The sequence below is a fragment of the Ambystoma mexicanum genome, chromosome 1p (assembly GCF_040938575.1).
Source record: "Ambystoma mexicanum isolate Mex_15411 chromosome 1p, UKY_AmexF1_1, whole genome shotgun sequence".
Taxonomy (NCBI): Eukaryota; Metazoa; Chordata; class Amphibia; order Caudata; family Ambystomatidae; genus Ambystoma; species Ambystoma mexicanum.
This window is the reverse complement of record NC_090921.1, coordinates 335,798,530-335,821,833: the sequence shown is the minus strand read 5'-3', so window position 1 is coordinate 335,821,833 and position 23,304 is coordinate 335,798,530. Positions and strand designations below refer to the sequence as shown.

The window sequence follows — 23,304 nt, the reverse complement described above, 5'->3', positions numbered from 1 at the left end:
AGAAGACACTGATCGCTCAACAATCCGATGCTAGCCATTGCCCTAAAATTGCCTCATCGTGTATTTAAATGTTATTTTGTTCCCAAGTGTCCCCCACTGTGATTTTGTTTCTAGTTACTTTGCTCCTGACTGTTCTCACTCCCCACCAACCCCTGGAATCTATCCTCTGTATTTCCATGACGGTGTGTGCCCCAGAGTATTAGCCACAGATTGTTCCTAGGAGCACGACTAGAAGGAGTCCTGCATTAATACACAAAATAAGCTACCCCAAATGCCCACTAGGGTTTTGACTACCTGCTCCCTTCATTGACACACTTAGAATTCTACCTTGTACTATGCACACTAAACCATCAATGCAATTGAACGCCCTCTCGCAACACACTAAAAACATCAGAAATCCACGTCTTTCCTGCCAACTTGTAAAACTGTTACAAGCAAAGCATCTTTGTACTATGGCACGCAAGGATGCGTGAGGGATATACATACCTCAAATGCCCTGGACCACCTAAAGAAGTACCAGCACACAGAATTGGATTCTTTCAATGTGCACCCGCCAACACAACAGAATAGCCATCTTTAGTTGTGTCTACAGTCCCTACTAACTAAACCAAATCCACCTCGGTTTCCCCAATAGCATCAAATGTCAGGTCCCTCTCTTCATGGACCATAGTATAATGCCGCCAGTGCAGTAATATATCCTGGTTTTAGACAAAGGCCTTGTAACAGGTGTTGGTACCAATATAAATATCAATGGCCGAAAGGAGGGGAAGAGAACCAGATCTCTCAGGGTTTCCTCTATAACTACCCCCACGGACCGTCCTTACTAATATCCATTATAACTATCCTACCAAAATCCACTAAATTGTACAGCACATGAGGCAAAAGTACCGTTGGCAGGTCCTTGCTCCTGGACGGGGAGGTGCTGCTGGATGACGTCATTGAGGTGGGGCTGGCAGGCATGGTCTCCTTCCGTTGCCCAAGTGCCTTCTCCACACCATTCTCACGTGAGGAGTAGGAATGCACACTACGAGGGGATGAAGGGTCCTAAAAGGGAGACAATTGCGGACTTTGAGCAGACAGATTATAGTAGTAGCTAACAGTAAAAGCAAAGGCTTCACCTAGATTCATCATTTGGGCAAACCTGAGTGATAAATGTACTAAGAGGAAGAGGACAGGCACTGGGACACAAGTCTTTTTCTATCTTTACTTGTCTGGCTCACATGATTGGCACAGGGATACAGAGCCAGTGACTAGGTCTTTCACCTGTAGAGCTGGACAACTTGGGCGATTAACACAGGATGGGCCATGACCTGTACTGGGTGGCTCAGTCTACTGGCAATAGAATACAGAGCTTTGCATCTCCAGGGCTGGATGGATTAGTTGATAGGTAAAAGGAGTCAGAGGTCGCCTTTGGGTTGAACATACATATGGGACTAGTGGAAGGATAGATCACCATTCACATGTTCGGACACATACCTGAGCTGAATGGCACATAGAAACTGAGCCTGTTTACAGTAGGACTAGAAGGGACTTGGTAGCCTTTGATACTTTATGTACTGGTCCCATTCCACAGATATACACTTTCAGGCTCTGACCCATGTGCTTGGATCCCAACAAGCGCTTTTATAGAACCACAAGTGCTTACAGAAACAAAATATGACATCACATGGGTACCTACCTCATCAACTACCAGGTTATCTTCACTCTTGTCAGCATCACTGGCCTGGAAAAAGAGAGGCACTGGTTAAGGTGGAAATGCAAACAAGGGAGAGGTTCGATCCCCAGCATCCCACTGCCCGCAGTACCCGAGCATAACATAAAACTGCTCTTACGTAATCTGCTGCAAAGTCCTTCTCCTCAGCTTTCCTCCTCTTGTGGTGATTGAGAAACTCGGCCAGGGTACGCACCCTTTCACCATTCGGCACAGACAGGGAACTCTGACAGTCGTGGCGGGGAGGAAAGGCACTGTTTTAGTTAAAAGCTGCCCCTCAAAGATGCTTATTTGCAATTGCACACGTTTAGTTCATGGTGAGAACATGGAACGAGTGGGGACACCCACCTCCCACTAAAACCTTTACTGGATTCCCCCTCAGATACAATCCCCTTTAACTAATAGCCCACCTCACAACTTCAGAGTGCATTAGTAAATAAGTTGGGCCATCACATGGCCGCTACCAAAACGAGACCTGTATCTCTCAAACAGTGCAAGAGCAAATCAGGACCGCCTGGGGCATCTCATCTGTACCCGCCCAACTAGACCCTGCGTGTCCGCCACCTGGATGCTTACATTCTTAGCACCAATGCTCCTTTTTAAACAGGTGGGTGCCACTCTCCTTCAGTCTAACTGATTGTTACCCCCAAGCTTTGCCTCCCCATCCAAGTCTCAAATTGGGAGCCCTAACTAGACGAGGTGTGTGTGTGTGTGTGTGTGTGTGTGTGTGTGTGTGTGTGTGTGTGTGTGTGTGTGTGTGTGTGTGTGTGTGTGTGTGTGTGTGTGTGTGTGTGTGTGTGTGTGTGTGTGTGTGTGTGTGTGTGTGTGTGTGTGTGTGTGTGTGTGTGTGTGTGTGTGTGTGTGTGTGTGTGTGTGTGTGTGTGTGTGTGTTTTTTGCAAGGGGTGCTGTACAAACAGGGCAGGTGAGTAATCAATAACAATGCTGCATGAGGGCCGTGGTGGAACAACTCAAGCTCATACATGCAGTCTGGGAGAGGGGTCAGGTAGTGCTGGGTTTGGATGTGGGTGTGGTTAATAAGGAGATACTTTCGGTACTGGCTATGACTGAAAAGCCTGCTCACCATAACCCAAACACTCTCCTACAGCATACATGTGGTAATTCACACCCATCACCATCCTATTGCCCATCTCTGGAGAAATTGTGCACATGACAGATATGATATGATAGGTTATTTATAACGCACTTAATACCCAGAAGTTTCAAAGTGCGGACCCGGGGAATGGAACCTGTGTTCCTCCCCGTTTTCTTGCTTCCAAGGTGAGCACGTTGCCCGCTGAGCTAACCTCCTGAGTTCAACTGTAGGGTGCCCGGGATTGCTTTCCGAATGGTTAAGACTCAAATGCAGGCCACAGCCTTACCAGATCTATTGGAAGAAGGAGCTGGCCAACTGCCTTAGAAAAACGGAGGCCATGCAAAATGTGTGCCTCTCTTCTCGGATAGTTTGGGTGTTCAGCGGTTCCATGAACCAGAGGCTTCAAACTAATTAAGAATTCAGTATATACACCTTGATAACATTTGTAAAGGTAATTTGTTGCATAGATAATATTTACCTGAACAAACTTCGCAACACCGTCTTTAAAATAAATCCTGCGCTATTCAATGTAATCCGTTGCGTTTCCATTAACTTCAGGAGTGAGAAGTTTTCCACGTGAATGAGTACGTGTAGGTTTGCGCCCTGGCAAAGTGCTAGCTGAAATGTGCATTTTTAGCTGACCACCTCTACCAAAACTCAAAGTCAGCACTGTGGTCTATGAATGGAAACTCTACATTTCTGCAGGACAGGCTCCTGGATGCGGTTTGTGGGCTGAGAAGAACCGCAAACTAAGAGGCAGAGCCCTCTGCCTGGGTGCCCTTCCTATAGATTGTGTGGGAATATTGACATACAGATTAGATTGTATCACCTGATAATGGGGAAAGGGAACTAGACATTGTGAAATATTAGAAAGTGAAATTGGTGGCCAATATAGAGGGTCACAGTTTTATGAAATGTGTGAAGATCGAATGAGAGTGGAGGAATGGATGGTAGAAACGTGTGTGTGTGAGCCGAGGCGTTTTTGAAATATTTTGTATTGACTCTGTTGTGTAAATTGATGTTTGTAAATTGATTTACTTTTAATGAATTGTATAGAATAATAATTTGAACTTGTTTTGGAGAAATGGTTTATCAATATAACTGAAATGGTAAACTAAGCACTGAGGGTCATCCCTGTAGCCCATACTGTTCCTATATATGATGTATAGCCTGAGGGACCAGGGTTTATAATCAGGCACCCCTTTTTGTTTTGATTGGGTCCCCTTCCTGCCTACATAAATGCATGTTATTAACCCAAGCCTTCGCCTTGTGGCTGGAAACCGTACTTGACAGAACACATCCCTGTGGCCCATGCTAATCTCAGTAGCCTTAGTTACCGGTCAAGGTTAGAGCTCACTGGGTGCTCTATGAAAGGGTGCACCTCGCCCTGCTAGTTCTTTTAAACTTCAACCCGGGTCCTTTCTGCCCCATAAATCGTGTAGGGGGAGGAAAGGGGAATTGGTTTTAAATGTTTAGAATTGCTTGGTGGTTAAATCTCTGCAGAAGGATCTCAGAGACTGTCCTAAGCAAGCACATGGCTGCCTTTAGTGGAAACATTCTCCCCTTGAACATCAGTGGATGAGACATAGCAGCAGATAAGGTGAGAGCACACTGCATGAAGTGGGCTGTTTGCTGCAGTTTGTGCTATGCTGGGTAGGTTTGTAGAGTGTAACACCCTCATCGGGAGGGGCCAGCCTAGCAAATGGCCCCTAACCTCCGAGCTACCTACCACCTGAAGAATCCGAGCTTAGCGGTTGGTCCCACTGAAGCTCTGGGCTTGGACTTGACTTATTTTATTTATTTTTTTTAAAGAGATTTTCATATTATAATGTCTATTAACAGTGTGCTTGGGTGTCTGACATTCTACAATATGCATGTTTGAAAGACATTAAAGTATTCTTATTTCGCCATCTCAAATTCCTAAAGGTGCAGAAATGGTATCCTTGTCTGTATTTATGAGGTCGTTCATACCAACAACAGATGCAAGTCCCACTTATATAAGACACAGAAATCACAAGTAAACCAAGAAGCTCCCATATCTGGAGGGGACAGGTGCTAGGCGGAGCGAATCGCTCAACATTTACAGCTGGAAATACCAACCCCAAGCCCATGCTTGCCTCAGGCCAGAGAGCATCTTCAATGGAAAGTATTGCAGAAAATGGAAAAGGACACAAGGAGTCAACTGCATCATCTCCAAAAGAGTCTTCTGGGCCCGGCCCCGAAAGGGTCCTCATGCTTTCTATACCTGGTCCGGGAAGGATCCTCATGCTCTGTACCTGGTCCCGGAAGGGTCCTCATGCTCTCTGTACCTGGTCCCGGAAGGGTCCTCAGGCTTTCTGTACCCAGCCCGGAAGGGTCCGCTGTTTCTGAACTCTGGCCTGGAAGAATTACCTCCGTTTCGGCACCTGGCCCTTTTGCTTTAACATGTACAATCTTGTTGACCATAAAGTCTCAATATGCTCAACAGAAAATCCCTAGGGTCAGTCTTGGAGGAGGATCTTGCCCGATAACAGCACATAGGGTCTGGAGGACAATGCAGTGCTATAGCAAGCGGGAGGGTAAGGCGGGTGTCTGTATTGTGGCGCAGGGAGTTCTAGAGAAAGGTATGTGGGCAGTTGAAGGGCAAGAGGTTGGGAGGGAAGAGTATTCGGCAAAGAACAGGCGATAGAGGGAGTTCGCTGCTCTGTGTGGGGCACAGAGTTTGAGGCGGGCTGCTTATTCATTTCTCAGCTACTGGCTGCATGCACGTGTGAGGTTGAACCGGTCATTGTAAAGGTCTGCCGTGAGTCCCCGGGGGCAGGGGGCAGGGGACTGCCCGGGGGCAGTGGGGGGGACAAACGCCCACCCCCACCTGCTCTGATTAAGGCCATTAAGAACCGGCCTCTACTATTTGGGGGAATCTGGGACACGGGTTGGCCCAGCTCCCCCGACAGTTGGTGTATATTAATAGCACCAATAATCTCTCATTACACGGCTGCTACCCCTCCGAGACTCGCGCGTCTCAGATGCAGACACATCGTGTTTTCCCGCCCAGGGCTCAGGTGCCGGACAAGCGCTTGGACTGCCGACTGTGCCAAGACAGAACAATCTCGCCGCTAATACAGAGGCCGTACAGATGGGAGCCATAACCAGGAGGACAATAAGCAACAATTGGGTCCAACCTCCCAAAGGAGCAGCAATCCTGGGCCCAGAGGAAGCCTCGCCCGTGCTCCTTGAGTGATTGGCCCATTCCCCTGCGCCGCACCAGCGTGAGTGGGCGCATGAGGGAGGGGCGGTGATGAAATTGCCCTGAAAAGATTTATACAGTAACCTTGACTGCTGGAAGCAGCCAGGATCATTAGCAGCAGCTGAGAGAGGATACATACTAAGGTTTCAAGCATGCCTCTGCCAAGGGCCGTCCCCCATCCCCCACAGGTGTGGCGGGAGAGGGGGGGTGGGCACCGAGAAGAGGTGGAGGGTAGAGCGAGAAAAGAATGGGCAGGGAGAGAATAGATGGGCATTTCAGGAAACGGGACATGAGAGAATGCAGAGAGCGACGGGAGTCCAGAAATAAAGCAGAGTAAGGCGAGGACGGTAGTCGCAAAAAAACAGACGAGTGTCTCAAGATGGAACAGAAGCGGGGAACGGGAAAATGACTGCAGACGTGGGGGGTGGAGTGAGGGGCGCGACAAAAGCAAAGCCCAGCACCGGAGTACAAGAATAAGGGGTGCCAGCTGGGGAATACAAAGTAGACAGGAATGGCGGAAGAGTCTAGATGGATGAGATGGGCGGGAGTACCTAAAGCGGGATCGGACGGCAGGCGAAGAGCAAGAAACGGCAACGCAGATTATACAAGAGGGGAGCGAACAGAACAAGAAGGGAAATGTGAGAAACATGACGAAAAGGAGGACTGGATGGACGACGAATAAGATGCGTGAGAAGAACCAGACACGGGAGGCTAGAGAAAATAAATAAGAGGCGAGAGTACTGTGGAGCCGGAAAATTATACAATAACTTGAGGGAAGACGCCAAGACAATGAAAAAGCTGCAAAGAAGAGGACCGGTGGGGTTCACCAGCGGCGAGAAATTGAAAGGTCAAAGAGAAAAACAGCACATAACAGGGTGGTTTGAGAACGAGAGCAGAGATAGGTAAAGGAAATTGAGGCAGGGTCAAGGAAAGCTGTATGAAGAGGAGAGTGTATTAAACCCGGCACATACAAGTGGCCAGAGTCCATTTAGAGAGCAGGGACTATGGCTTCGGCTGACCTCGCTTAGGCCAGCCGTGGGGACTGGACGTGCTGGGCTGCAATCGCTTACTATCCTGACAGTCACTACTTTGTGCCGAAATTGTTATTAACACAACCACATCTGAAAGCCAAGACCACTCCTTTCCAGAGCTCTTAAGCTTACTTGTGGCTACGTTGGGAGGCCATGCAATCCGGTTCCTCCACTCCCCCCTTTGTATTCTGGGACTTGTTCCCACCATCCCCCAATTTTAAATGTAGGAAAACTGCAATTCCCAGAATCCTCTGCAAAAATGGTCTGTATGGCCTTCTCGCACATGGCCACTGGACACTTGCGAGCTCTGCCTCAGTGTAAACAGGCGTTCAGCAGGGGTGCCGATTTTAGCTGCAAACATGTCGGAAGCTTGCATGCCTGTGTCAAATAATGCATGAACATAGGGACCATCACACGTGCTTGTTTAGGTCGAGTCAGTCTGCAATTAAGAGTTGACGTATGTGGCTCTCTAGAGGGCCCTTGCCAGGTGAAAACTTTCCAGCCATCCTTTGCATGCTTGGTGGGTTATTTTCCCTGTAAAAATGTAGGGCTGTAATTGCAGGCCAACCCGGGCTTTAAGTGGGGCAAGAAATCGAGCGGGGGGGGGGGAGAAAGAGGGGTCCTCATTTGGGGGCGTGGCTTGTGGGAGGGGCGTGGCCTATAAAGTACGCAAATCGTAGGGTATTCACACAAATATATATAAATGTTATATATTTGTGTGCGTACCTTACTATGGTTTGTGTACTATGCAAGCCATCTTTTCTAAACATAGAAATATATAACATATTTCTAAGTTTATAAAAGATGGCTTGCAAAGTACACAAACCATAGTAAGGTACGCACACAAATATATAACATTTATATATATTTGTGTGAATACCCTACGGTTTGACTAGTTTTCAGGCAATCTTTTTTAAATATTTCGGGTTTATAAAATAATGCATCCAGCAATTCCCGCCAATGTTGCGGTAGGACGGGGCCTCGGCAGGGCCCCGGCTCAGTCCCACTTTTTGGAGACTGCGGGGGCCTGGCCCCGGCAGGCCCCGGCCCGCTTTAAGCACTGGGGCCAACGATTCTATATGACAAAAGAACGGCCTTTGCAAAGAAGTGTGCGCGATAGGGCAGTGTTGGGTAAGAAAAGAGGGCAGTGCCTTGGCAATATGCTACCTTTAGTTGAATGTCTACCTCGAGTGACTTTACATGCGGCAGAAGAGTAGACCTGTTCTACTGCCAAGCGAATTCATCATTTGGCGAAGCACGTGTATACAATTGGCTGCCACCGTAACGTCACGCCATGCACCTGTCGCCACCATGTGTGAAGTTCCGTCCCCTCTCCAGTAATTAGTGGCACACTTTAGGGACTTGCCCTGCTAAACAGAAAAAAAAACTAGACGAGGCAAAAAGAAAGATTGAAATACAACTAAAAGGAGAGGAGAATGTTGGGTAGGCAAAAGAGCAACACGGTAAGTCGAGAAGGAAGGAAAGACACGCAGAGGAGAGGAAGGGCAAATACTTCCTTCCTTACCTCCCTCCCTCCCTCGGGATCCCTTTGCTCCGGTTTGGTATCCCTTCCAAAGATGCAGAGGTTAGAGTGGATCTACCCCCTTCTCCACTCAAATGTCAGATTCCTCAATGAAGCCCCGATACACGCCGTCTCCTTCACTCACCCCCGTCCGCCCCCTTCAGTTGCTTCACTTTTTTCCCAGCCTGCAGCTGTGCGAGGACAATAATAAGGAAGGGGCGGTCGAGGTACTCACAGGGCCGGGATCTCGATCTGTCTCCATAACAACAGCAGCAGCAGCAGCAGGAGGAGGACCAGGAGAGAGGAGACAAGAGAGGCTTTAATACGTGAACACAAGAGCCATGCGCGCGCGTCCCCCCCCCTCCCCCTCAATCTGCACTGCCGTCAATAGATCATCCTCCTGGAAGCGAGAGTATGACATGCTGTAGGTGGCAGGCAATGTGGGTGGGGAGCGGAGCAAATTTGTGACTCGCCCAGAGGGGAGCCCTCGTGCGCCACTGAATGACCCTCTCCACACCCCAATAAAACCCCATGTAGTAGATAATGCCCCCCCCCATCACCAAAAGGAACAGGTAGGTGGGTAACAAAGATGTATTGCTCACTCAGCCCTAATAAGGCTGGGGAAGGAGTCCACACAAACTTAAAGGGCACTGCAGCGCACTACCCACGCCAATGAATCCGTATCACACCCTCCACCCCTAGAATACGCTGGGGAGTGGACACCCCCCCGCCCCCAAAGACCACCATGGGAAGTGGATGGGAGTAGTTTCTTACCTGTAACTCCATTTCTCCAGCATCATAGTAAGGTACGCACACAAATATATAACATTTATATATATTTGTGTGTATACCCTACGATTTGCGTACTTTATAGGCCACGCCCCTCCCACAAGCCACGCCCCCAAATGAGGACCCCTCTCGTACCCCTCCCCCCGCTCGATTTCTTGCCCCACTTAAAGCCCGGGTTGGCCTGCAATCTTTATATTTCATGGATTAACAGGCTGAGAATCCCTGGTTACCTTAATTTAGTAATTTTCCTATGATTAAAAATGGACACCTTGAGTGTCCCTTTCAACGTTGTGGGTGCTTTTGGTCCCCACCAATAGGATGTCGAGTGTATAGCTCCGCCCCAGCAGCTTCCCCTCACATTTTAACCACTCCAGCTGGAGGGCGCAAGTGAATCCATGTAAGAAACAAACGCTGGAGAAATGGAGTGACAGGTAAGAAACTACTCTCTTCTCCAGCATTGGATCTTTCATGGATTCACAAGCTATGAATACATTGTATAGCAGTTTACATGTTAGAAGGAGGTAAACCAGGCAAACGCAGATTAGATACTTTCAAATTTTCTGCATTAATGCGAGAAGTATACATACGCAAGTAGACAACGAAAAAAATCCCAGAAGCTGCAGCGCTTACCTTACTGGAACAGCCGTTGAAGGACTGCTCGACCCATCTGCATGTCCTCAGCGTGCTGCTGATGTAAACAGTAGTGCCTGGTAAATGTGTGGGGTACTGCCCCGGTTGCCACCTAGCAAATGTCTCTGATGGGTACTACAGACCAGAGAGCTGCAGAGGCAGCCGTGGCTCTTTTTGGGTGAGCTCTAGGCACCGTTTGCAACGTCCTATTGGCCTTCGAGTGGCAGAAGGATATTGTAGATGAAATCCATTTTGCAATGCTCTGTTTTGAAATGGATTTTCCCTTGTTGGATGGGCCAAAGGCGACAAACAGTTGTTTAGTCGATCTAAAAGATTGTGTCAGGTCTAAATAATATTTCAATGCCCTTTTCACGCCCAGAGAGTGTAGGGCTTTCTCCGCTGGTAAAGTGGCGTTTTCAAAGAATGTAGGCAGAGTTAGGGTAGCATTATTATGAAACTCCGATGGAACTTTTGGGATGAAATGAGGATTGGTGGCGAGTATCACCTTGTCCTTCGTGAATCGTAGATCCGGAGGGTCTACTACCAAAGCTTGTAGCTCCGAAACGCGACTAGAGGATGTAATGGCTACTAAGAAAGCCACCTTTGATATGAGAAATTTAATGTGTGTTGTAAACAGAGGTTCAAACAGGGGCTTCACAAGTTCTGCCAGGAACATGTTCAGGCTCCCCACATGTGGAATCCTTTTCTTTAGTGGAGAAGTACGAAACCCCCCCTTTTAAGAATTGCTTCATTAGTCTGTGGAGAGGGGAAGATCTTTCCTTGTACATCTAGAAATTGCTGATCAGTGTACCTTAATAGAAGAGATCGCTAGACCTTCTTTTGCTAATTTTAGCAGCTAAGGAAGGATCTGATGAGGTTATGGCCAGCGGATGCAGGTTGGGCTGTTGTGTACACCATACACAAAATCTTTTCCACTTGTGGTTATAGGAAACGTTAATAGAAGGGGCCCTAGCAGCTGCTAGAATGCGCTGACAGTCTTGAGGCATGTTCAAATGCTCGAATTTGGCATGGTCAGGCGTCACACAGTTAATTTGAGAGAGTCCGGATCGTGATGAAGAATCATCCCGTTCTGGGATAGAAGATTGGCATGAGATCCTGAGATCCTAGATGGATTGGACCGCCAGCTGCAGGAGGTCTGAGAACCATGTCTGCCTGGGCCAGTACGGCACCACCAGGATTATTTTGCAGTGACCTTCACGCATCATCTATCATTTTCCTGGTGGGTGGAAATGGGGGAAACGCATATCTGAACACGTTCCATGGGAACAAGAATGCGTACCCTTGGAAGTCGGGATGCAGGATCCTGCACGTACGTTTCTTGCACCGATTGTTGCTGTGAGTGGCGAAAAGTGCTAGAGGGGATGACCCCACATTGAGAAAATCTTGGTTATCTGGATGTTGTGCAGTTTCCCTTCATGTGACGGCGATGAATCCCTGTTGAGGGTGTCGGTTTGTTCTGTATACCCGGCAGGTGGAAGGTTTGAAGCATAATGTTGTGTTGGATGGCCCAATGCCAGATCTGCGCTTCTTGGGATAGGGCGTTTGACCGTGTTCCGCGTTGTTTCCGCAGATAAAACATTATGGTTGTGTTGTCTGAGGACTCAAGCCACCAAATTCTTGATTTGCGGGAGGAAGGGTTTTAGAGCCCAATGTACTGCACGCAGTTCCAGCACATTTATGTGAAGGATGGCTTCTTTGGGGTTCGAAAGGCCTTTGACTTGGTGCTTGTCCAAATGAGCTCATCCCGCCAGGGAGGCCTCCGTCACAATCATGAAATGGTAATTGGGTTCTACCAGGGGCATGTTCACCATTTCAGTGTGCTTGACCGAGTCAGAGTGATGGTAACTTTGTCTGACCAGGAACCCCGGTTTGGGACCATCTGGTAGCCAGAAACCTTTGCACTGGCAGTATGTGCAGCCTGCAGTGGGGAATTGGAGGGATGCAGGAGGACATGGTCCATAGGAGAGCCATGTATGTGCGAACCGTCACTAGCTTGTCTAGCGTGAAAGAGTTTGCTAGGATTATCAATTTCCTCCTCCTGTCTGATGAGGGTCTGACAAGACTTTGGTCTGTGAGGAATTGAGCGCCCAGGAAAAACACATTTTGAGTACACAAGGTTTGTTGATATGTTGAACCTCGAACCAACCAGTTGTCCAAGTATGTGTAGATGTGGTGGCCCCGTTTTCGGAGGAAGGTTGCTTCTGGTGCTAGGCACTTCGTGAACGTCCTGGGTGCTGATTTCAGGCCGAAAGGGAGTACCCGAAACTGGTAATGGCTTTCGCAGACCACGAATCGGAGGTACTTTTCGATGCCTTGGGTGAATTGGCATGTGGAGATATGCATCCTTGAGATCTAACGCTCCAAGGTATTTGTGGGGTTGTATGGCTTTTATGACCGCCTGGAGTGTTACCATCTTGAACTTCTGCTTTTTGATGTTTTTGTTCAGCCTTCACAAGTCCAGGATAGGGCGCCACTTCCCGTCTGATTTTTTGATGATGAAGTACCTGGAGTATACTCCTTTTCCTGTTGCTGAAGGAGGAACCCTTTTGATGGCTCATTTTCTTAGCATTTGACGTACCTCCTCCTGTAAAACCTGAGGGTGCAGTGAGATTCCTTTACGGTAGGTATCAGGATTTGTGCGCATTTGAACTCCAACAAGTGGCCATACTGGATTGCATCCAGCACCCACCTGTCCTTTGTTAGTGCTGGCCACTCGTCGAGGTAGAACGCAACATTTCACCCTCATCCATCTACCGCTGAGACAGTCGGTGTGCCTTATTTTGCCTACCTCTTTAGGAGGTGGTTGATCCACGCTCACTGCCCTTGATGGTATTCCCTGTTGCGCTGGGAGGATTAGTAATTTCTCTTGTAGCCCCGAGAGAAACATTGGGTCTACTGTAGTTCTTGTTGTCTCTAGAGGATGAGAATCGTGAATTACCAGAGGCTCCTCAAAAGGAGCGAAAGGACCGCTTGCCCTGCATGGCTGTAAGACCTAGCAGTGTCGGAATCTGCCTTCATGGCTTTAAGGGCCTCATCAATCTTGTCCCCAAACAGATTTTCCCCTTCACATGGCAGATAGAGGACTTTGTGCTGTGCTTCCTGCCGAAAATCGGTGCAACGTAACCATGCTTGTCGTCTGAGAACTATCCCATTTCAGCAAGGTCTACAGCGATATTAATGCTGTGATTCGAGATTTCCTCCCCTTCACGCACCAGCATCATGGCTTCCATCCTCTGCTGTTCCGCCAAGTGTTCCAATATAGGGGCCAGCCGGTGCCACATCTCTTGATTGTATCAACCCAACTATTGCAAGGGCATTGGCTGCTTTGACAGTTGTTGCCCCAATGGTGAGAACCTTTTCCCCCCAAACGCATCAATTTGTCCGTTTTCATTGTATGGAGGAGTGGCGCACTTATGCTGTGTACAAGCCTTGCGGCTTGCGAGGTGAGGAATTTTGGTGTTGTGTCTGGCGCTTTAAACTTCTTATCCAGACTACCTTTAACTGCCAATTCTGTAAATGGATGCTTCAGAGTACGGAGGCCCTCCTGCCAAACGTGATTCAGGATGGGTATGGAGAACACTATCTTCCTGCGTTTACCCATGTGGTCGAAGAGGAAACAGTCCTTTTCCTCTCCTAGAATCAAACCAAACTCCTTGCATGCTTTAGACATCATGGAGTGATCATCTGAGGCGAAGGTTGAGAAGGCAACCCTGGGCGTCTTCGTCAGGATCATCCGTGTCCCACGGTCAGCTCTGCCTGGAGACGAGGAGGTGGTGGAGCTTGTATCCCGCGGACCAGTGTCGTTTGTCAACCAATTCTCCTTCCTCTTGCGCTCTTCTACGTGGACTATAATCTTGTGGAGGTGGAAGTCTAGGAGGTTTTTGAACTCTAGGTAGTTTGTCATGGTTTCTAAAGGGATGGGTTGGGTCCCTTTGATGCTGCGGCGTAACTTGGCCTTCTCTGAATCCCTGAATTGTCTGACCTTGCGGTAGCCTGGTATCAAGCTGTCCCAAAACTGTCTGTAGTGTTGTAAGCACTTGCAGGGAAAGCAAGGATTGCGGATTTATAAGGGTGTATTGTGGATTCATACCGCCCATTCCAGCAGGTGTTGATTGTAGAGTAGGTGTCTGAAACACTAGAGGTGTGTCTTCCTCTCTAGATGGTCTTTGGATAGGAGTTTCTTCTTCAGGATCGGAATCAGTGACACCTGGACATTCTTCTGGCGGAGGCTCAAAATCTGACGTGATTTCATGCTGCAAAATTTCTTCTGGCATGAATTTCTTCTGGCATGATATCTGGGTAATCTATAGGAAATATTCCAAGAGGAGCCTGGTCATGCTCTACCGTGTCCCCAGTTGGGGTTTTCAAAATACCTTTGAGAGAAAATATGTAATCCCGAAATCTCCATCGTAATGGTGGTCGTAGACGAGGGATGAGCCGTTGACACTGACAAAGTTGTCGCCGTGAATGGCGCTGTCGTCGGAGTGGATTTCGATGACGATTTGGTCATCAGCTGTCTTGTTGACTATTCATGCCCAGAGGAGTATCTGCAAGATTCCGATGAGTAGTGTTTCTTTTTCATCAAAGACAAAGAGGAGGTCCTTGTAGCCTATTTGGATCGACTGAGATCTCCTAGACAGGTCAGACATCTGTCTTGTCGATGGCCATGAGCCTTTATTCCTTGGGTTTTCCAATGGTGTCGACGGGACCATGGCTGAGTGCTTAGACCCAGTATCGGACCCCCTCACCACTAGCTAGTGGTTTTCTAACAGGTAAAGAATGTTTGGCCTTATTGTGACCCGTGGACGATTTTGCCTCACCTGTTTTTAGTTTTTTTGCCACCGGATCTTCAGACCTGGATCTCTGTCGTGATGGCGACCTCATGTCAGAGGGAGTGGTAGCTCTCCCACTCCGTGACAACCCCACTTCCGACGCTGGGTATGCTATCTCATTGAGCCAACAGATTAGGCGACAGTTTTCTATCCGTAAGAGTTTTTAGTGAGAAACCCTGGCAGATGTCACATCCGACCGCGGAATGGTTGCGATAGAGACAGTAAATATATTCCGTATGTCTATCGCCCTCATACACTTTTTAGGCTGCAAGTGTCACAAGGCCTAATAAGGACCTTTGGTCCAGAGGTCTCTATGGTTGTAAATGGAATTGTGTACGTATGCGTCAGTTGCTCCAGATGGAGGGAGCTGAAGAAATATGAATTTTCTGAACAATGTAATTTTTCTCAGGAGAGAAACATGAGGAATCCCACCAGATCAGGAGACTGTTGAAATATGAGGGGAAGCTGCTGGGGCGGACCTATACACTAAACGTCCTATTGGTGAGGACCAAAAGCACCCATAACGACATTGATGGGACACTCAAGGTGTCAAGTTTTTTCCATAGGAAAATTACTAAGTCAAGGTAACCAGGGAGTCCCAGTCTGACGACGGGTAATATTCAAAAATGTGAATCCATAAAAGATCCAATGCTGGCGAAACAAGAATCCCTAGAGACCATCCCAAAGAACAGCATGGGGCCAGTGTCTTCACCAAGCAGGTACAGGGATGCCCAAGAACACACTACAGAGGCAATAGAACATCGCTTGCGGTCCGCTTTCATTCAGATACAGAGAGCATACCCCCAAGCTACCCACACCCTGTACAGAATTCCACTGCTCTCGAGCTAGGTCTACGCTTCAAACACTACAAATAACAAAAATAAATCTTCCACCCCAAACATTTCACTCCTATGAAAAGCGATAGCGGAGCAACAGGCTTCAGCAGAACTCAAGTAGAACCCTATTCAGCATGTGAACTGTGCCCCAGCACAGGCCTATTTATTTCTGAATTATTTTGCATTAAACATTACAAATGTAACCAAAATCAGTGTTAGCAATACGAAAGACAATTACAATCATTTTGGTAAAATTCGGACGATCATCTATTAATATCATTAATTATAAAAAGAAACAAATGTAAAATACTCACTTTATAATCTTGTACAATGTATAGTAATTACCATCTTAAAACGATTACATTAATTCTATATAAACATTTGATAACTGCAATTGATCTTTTGAATAGGGTGGTGCTGAGCTCAGCCCCATGCAGCAGAGGCTTGAGCCAAGCTTCAGCTCAGCCTCATGCAGCAGAGGCTTGAGCCAAGCTTCAGCTCAGCCTCATGCAGCAGAGGCTTGAGCCAAGCTTCAGCTCAGCCTCATGCAGTAGAGGCTTGAGCCAAGCTTCAGCTCAGCCCCATGCAGCAGAGGCTTGAGCTACGCTTTAGCTCAGACCTAAGCAGAAGAAATGTGCGCTGCGCTCCAGCACAGCCCTATGCAGCAGAGGTTTCAGCTACATTCAGCTCAGCCCTACGCAGAGGTTAAAGCTGCAATCCAGAATTGCTTTACGCAGTAGGGTTGCGAGCTGTACTCTAGCACAAACCTTTGCAGCAGAGGCTTGAGTTGTGCTCCAGGATAGGCCTATGCAGTAGGGATTCGACCTGTACTCTAGCACAGCCCTATGCAGCAGGGGATCGAGCTGCACTCCAGGGCGGCCTATGCAGCAGGGGTCCAAGCTGCACTCCAGAACTACCCTATTGCAGCAGAGGTTTGCGCCGTGCTCCAGTACATGCCTATGCAGCAGGGGTTCAAGCTGCACTCCAGCATAGCCCCATGTAGCAGAGTTGAGCTGTGCTCCTACACCCTCAACAGCAAGGGCTTGAGATTGTAATTGGTTATTTATAACGCGCTTAAACCCAGAGGTTTTTAAGCACAGACGCGGGGATCGAACATGTGTTGCTCCGCATCGTCTTGCTTCCAAGGCGAGCACGTTGCTCCTGAGATCTGCTCCAGGACTAGCCTATGCAGTAGAGTTTCGAGCTGTGCTCCAGACAGGGAACGGGCATACAGTCAAGCTTGGCTCTAAACTATAATGAATATACAGACCATCACATTTTTACTATAGATGACTACCTGGCATTCCCGAGGGTTGGCTTTTGTGGAATTGGTAATCCTAGTTGTCACTTCCTTTCCAGACAACATGATGACTGAAAGGTTCAACTATCCTGCTCCACGGCTGCCGGTACGCACAGAATCACTATACAATACACAAAAGCCCCAGCTTCCCATGATTCCCCCGCCCCGGGAAAGACTAGCTGTTACATATGAGGCCACCACTTATCCAGGCACATAAATGCCAAAGGGGTTTAGAGGACACATTCCTTAACGAAGAGACCATTCACACAGGCCTGGTCAATAATAGTTCTTGTGTCGAGGGAACATGTTTCAGTCAACTAGTGAGGCCTATTAAGTGTTATAGATCTGGCCCAGACAAGTATGCCTGGCTGCAAAGCCCTTGCAGTACTGGTTACAGCAACAGTCTACCATGTACACTCTAAAGGATCATCTTGTCCTATGGCAGCAATGGTGGGGGGGAGGGGGCGCAAAGGAGGATACCAGCCTCCGCACACTGAAAGATAGGCCAGGTAAGTTAGCCAATACAGTGCAGCAGCTGTATGGTGCTGTGCAAGACGTCTGCATACATAGTTGGAGATCGTGGCTGTCCATCTGTATCTCTGCCAGTTGTCTCCTCCACAACCACGAAACTGGAAGTGAACAGTTGATAAGCGAGTGGAAGGGGAGCAAATGAATGAAAGGATGTTTGGAATGGAATATGCCTTGTTTCGGACTGTTCCATTGCTCATTTTGAGCATCCCTGTTGCGGTCCTCGTCTATTCCTCAATCACATTAGTAAAATATATCACTTGTGTTAAATGATGCCATCTATTTCTATGTGAAGTTATGCTATGTGATTATGCAATGCTAAATTCTGCCATGTTATCTTAGGCTACTTATGAAGTTCTAAGTTGAGCAGTTATCGTCAGAAAGTTATGTTGTTATACTAAGAAGCCTTATGTTGAACTGTTCCGTTATGCATTTGGAGAATGCCTGTACACATCGAAGCATGCAGGAACTAGCAATAACCGAGTTCTGGTACTTTTATTCTCAGTACTAAGTTCCACTTCTTTTTATTGTACAGTCCAGGGACAACTGTTAATGCATTTCAATGAATAGGTTCTTAAGCTATTCACTGGTCATGGGCTTAACTAGCAACCTGCAAAACAATCTTAAGAACCTTGTAAGTTAAGCTTTCTTACTCCTTTGTGGGTGTGTATGGGACTGCAACGCAAGCTCTGCTTGCTCAACGGCACAGTTTAGGAACAATGCAGCACAAGTGTTCAAGCACACATTCGTCACATTGCACATCATGATTTTCCTTTGCAATAACTCAAGAAGAGCCTCAATGGTCAAAATGTATATCTTCTTTCTAAGAAGTATCATTTTGCTATGAATATTTGCACTCTGAAATGTTTGGTTACTCAAAAGTATCCACATTTAATAATCCCAAACATCACCACTTCCAGGTTATCAGCATCTCCCAAAGAACACCACTAACCAAATTATGTGATAACTAACAGTCAGAACTCTCTTCTGGAATTTAGTTATTTGGACATTATATTGGTCACTATACCCCTACATTTTCTTTACACCTGGACTATTATAAAGTGTGTGGAAATAACTGTGGGGTTCAGATTCAGCCCCAAGACAATAATGAACTGCCCTGGCCACGTTGGGCCTAAAAGTGCAGAGCATTGAACACGTTGTGGACTTGCAGAGAAAATGCAAGCAATTCATTTTCAAACTGCAAAACAGGAAGAAGCGGTTTCCTTGGATAAAACAGAGGCCATGGAAATGTGTGCCTTTTGCAGATTGAAAACTAGGAACATGGAATATGAGACTACACCGTGTGAAGAAATGGTAGCATTTAAAAGTGAACGTTTTCTGTGCATGAAGAAATGCTGTGTTCAGCCCAAAATGTCATTGTCTCAGGAGATCCACAGGCCCATGACTGCACACCTCCCCTCTATTATCCTTCTAAAACATCTTTTTGAAGCCATAGCAGTAATCACAAAGGAATTTATGGTGGGTTGGGGGCAGGCCTTAATGGGTTGACTTTCCTAAAATACTTGGATTTAAAACTGAAATTCGTGGTCCCTTTAGCTGAGAAATGGACATTTGATGTACACCAGAAGGTGCTTGATGAGTCACAGGTGGAGTGTCTTCATCTACATAAGGAGATAAACAGACCCACGGTTCGGCCATTGACGTTGGAAGAAAGTTCATGGATTTACACCATGCCAAAACAAACGAAGTGAGCAGATTGACAGATCACATGTTCAGTTTGAAGAAGAGAAATGCAATGTGAAATTGAAGGAATAATGTGTATATCATTTTGCCATAAGGTTGCATAGAGGTTCATACTTTGTTCATTTTCTCAGAAACCATAAGACGCACCGAATATCATTCAAATATAAAAAGCATATGGAATGCTCCATCAATGCCATCTCATAAAAATCAGACCATGAGAACTCAAGTTATAAGCTGAAATGCGATGATCGCTTCCCAGAAAATGTCACGAAGCAGAGATTTCGGGAGATAGTAGCTTAGTGTACTAGTTAATTGTATGTAACATTTTGTGACACCGACTTATTTTCAAGCAATTCAAGAAAAACCCTAATTCGAACCTAACAGAAGAAAAACAAATGCACAGTTTCCAAGGGCGGAGTTATGAGTCCATAGGGGTGCTACCCATCAACTTCAGGAAATAATCAATGCAAGGGGAGGACAGCAGATGTTCAATACAGATAAATAGCCAATAAACTCGCACATCCTAATTTTAATAATTTGGGGTGTGGTTTAGATGTTGTAAGGTGTTGCACAATGGGAAAGAGCTGTCTGATATCATCGGAGTTGGAACTGCTGACATAATTGCTGGAGGAAACCAGGGGACTAAAATCTGGCTGGATCTATAAAAAGGAGAGGCAGATAAAATGGATGAATCCTGGAGGAAATTCTTGACTGAACCTGGAGAGGCCTCTATCCAAGTCCTGATCTTTCACTTGAATATCCAGAAGCCTGGAGGACTTTTTCTATGAGATGAAACAGATATTTTATGCAAGTGAACTTGTCCAACCAAACCAAGTCTTGTGAGGATCTGTTTGATTCAATAGTGTTCCCATTATTGATTGGGTGGGCAGACAAAAGTAGACCCCTAGCATTTCCTTATCTAGTAATTATTGAATTAACGCCCCTATAGCCAACTAACACAGGGTGATTTTGTTGCAATTCGAAATCAATCTGTTAAAGTAATTGTGGTCTCTTATTTCTCACTGCCAACCTCAAAAGGGGGTGCGGGTGTATAAAAACAACATTCCCAACTGTTCACCATTCCTCAGACCCAGTCTTAAAGTAGCGGATTGCTGAATGTAAGCTGCAATATCTTTGTGCATAATTGTGTTGGTGCTGGGGCAGAAAAGTGTCTTGCCAAATTAAATAAAGTGAAGTCTATGATTTAAAAGCATACTCTGTACGAATAGTGGGAAAGCGACTCCTGGAAGAAGAACGATTCTTCATTGCACTCTGGTGAAGGAAGGAGAGATATATATATATACACATATGAAAAGTGTGTTGTGATCCAACACTGATTTCCAAGTGCGTATTGCATTTTATTTAAATCAGCTTCATGTAAAGTATATTGCTAAGTGCAGGATCTGGTCATGTTTCAAGGTGCTACCGGATATACAAAGTGAACCCTGTGCAAACCATTTTGACTGTACATGTTGTGGGTGTTAAAGAGTCTGATCTGTGTTATTCTGAACCAACTAGTGTTTTCAATTTGTGTAAAAAGAGCTTGGTAAGAAAAAAATTCCTTAATAAATATATCTTCTTTCTATACACAGCCTGGTTCTTAGTTTACCTATTGCTAAAGGGAGGGGGACCTACGTCGTTCTATATGAATGGCAGGGCTAAATTGAATAGAAAAGGAATATTGGTGCTGCACTTTTGATTGGGGAGGGAAAGAATTCTCTGCAACGATGGTGGCCGCATAAATATCTCCAACATGATGTACAATAGCAAACATCAATAGTTGACAAAGAACGTAAAATCTAAATGGTAACTTCTTCCACATTTACTAAAATGTACAGAGGGAATCTCTTAAAAGGCCTCGTGATGATTGCGTAAGACTGATCAGAACAGTACTGTTGTTCTTGGTTGCAAAACCTGAAATCGGGGTGCAGTCAAGTAATACAATCAGAAGCAAAACATTGTCTGCAGCAATCAAGAAGCCACCCCCCAATAAGTGAAGCATTATGTAGCAAAATAAATAGAGTGCACTCTTAGCAAAGAGGATGCATCAGTGTCTATGACCCTGGAAGGGTGGCAGTGCAGGGCGTGGGAAATCCAGTGACGTGCGGCATACTCTAGCCACTGTATTTCATTGGCTCCCATGATACACTTAAGGGTGCAGTGGTCTCTCTGTGTTAAATGACCCACTGAGTAGCCAGTCAAAAAAAAGATGCTGGAGGTGGGTTGGGGAGGGTGGAATATAAACCCACCGCCCCAAACCAGCTTCAAGTATCTTTTTTGACTGGCTACTCAGCGGGTCATTTAACTCAGAGAATGCTCGTAGACATCAAAGCATGCAGGAACTAGCAGTAACTGAGTTATGCTACTTTTATTATTAGCATTTCTTTTTAAATAAACATTTGTACTGTCGAGGGTCTATATTCAACCCTCCCCAACCGACCTCCAGCATCTTAGTGCATCATGGTAGCCTATAAAATGCAGTGGCTAAAGTGTGACGCCTGTCACTGGATTCCCACGCCCTGCTCTGCCACCTTTCCAGGGCCATATACACAGATCCTATTGTCGCCCAGTTAAGTAACATCAACCTACAGACTCCCTCTCCTACTGGACCCTTCCTAAAATCTATTTACACTGCACTGCGAAACTTGCTCCTTGGTAAGAGTGCACTCTGATATCGATTTTGCTTCCCTTATTGAGGGGTGGCTTCTTGATTGCTGCAGACAATGTTTTGCTTCCGATTGTATTACTCGATTAGACCCCGAATTCAAGTTTGGTAACCAAGAGCCACAGTACTATTCTGATCAATCTCACACGATCGCCTACACACTAATCAACACTCTGCAACCAAACTTAACCAAAACCACCACAAAGTACGGATCTGATAAGCAGTAAGTGATGTGGGCCACCAAGCAAACAAACTCTGGAAGCCAGTACAGTAAACCACAGTCCACCTGACATGTACTATAACTAGCGCCTAGATCTCTGAGGGTTTTGTGCACCGCTATAAATGTAAAAAATAACTAAACTAAAAGAAAAATATATATATATATCCATAACACTCAAACGCACCAAAATCAAACACAAATTGCGTACCGAACTCTGCGTACACCAAGGGAGAGTCCCAACAGACAATGTGCCAATGTCACCTAGAAGCTTAACTCGCACACAGAAACGTTTTCCTTATGATATGGACGCACCAACAAAATGCCAAAGCAAACTAGCACTGATACTAACAAAATATGCCCAGTCTCCTTGCAGATTCCAAAAAAAGTAAAGAGTCCATGAAACAAACAGCAGCAGTACTGCATACAACCCAATAAGAGTCTAAAGTGATAGAATAGAACCAACTTCTTTTGCCCGTCTGACCAACTTGCTTTCTACGCGTTGCATTCCACCTCAGCGTGCCCCACAGGCTACAGCCTCTCCTTGAACCCTGAACATCGACACAGCCTTCCTGCCCATCCAAACAGCCTTGCTGCCTATAAAACCTATCTGTAGGTGGCCCTTTGCGGCTAACAGTGAGCTAGGGTTAGTCTTTCAGAAATGCCAGAGCCCACCACAGTTCTCCCCCACGCGGTCTGGCATGATGCTTTTAGGAACATGTGAAGTGGTTATCAGTGTTTCTCTTATATTAGACTCAACTGTCCTATGCCGAACTACCCACAGCTTTTGCAGGCACGGCAATCAAATCACAAGTTTCTCCAAATAACAGACCTATTTTTTATTTTATTGCTTCCACCACAAAGCTTGCTCCAGAGCAACGGAGCGCTATACGATTGGAGGGTGCCAGCTTTGGGCTTGGCATTTTATATAGTAGAGCAGTACTGTTGGTAGAAAGACAGGAATTTGTATTTATCCAGGAGGTATTGTTAGAAGTGACATGTTTTTAGTGTTTTAATGTTAATGCATCTTGTACAGCGCACTGTTGCCACTTGTGTGGCCTCTTGGCGCTCTGGCAGATCTGCAATGGATGAGGGTTGGGGGGAGTTTGTTAGTGGTATTGAGAGGGAGAAGAACATGATGTGCTGTTAGCAGCTTCAGTTCAGAGAAACTGGTCACTGCACGTAGGTTTGTTTGCGG

At 46.4% G+C, this 23,304-nt stretch overlaps 1 protein-coding gene across 3 annotated transcripts in view; it reads right to left on the bottom strand.

Moving 5' to 3' along the window:
- Positions 1-23,304, bottom strand: part of LOC138569820 (transducin-like enhancer protein 1) — a 654,895-nt gene that overhangs the window by 97,405 nt on the left and 534,186 nt on the right. For all 3 annotated transcript variants that reach the window (XM_069648175.1, XM_069648192.1, XM_069648183.1), the window contains 4 exons: positions 8,820-8,836; positions 1,833-1,937; positions 1,679-1,723; positions 889-1,044 (listed from right to left, as the gene is read on the bottom strand). In XM_069648175.1, the coding sequence (XP_069504276.1) occupies positions 889-1,044; positions 1,679-1,723; positions 1,833-1,937; positions 8,820-8,836 (323 nt within the window). The remainder of the gene's footprint in view (positions 1-888; positions 1,045-1,678; positions 1,724-1,832; positions 1,938-8,819; positions 8,837-23,304) is intronic.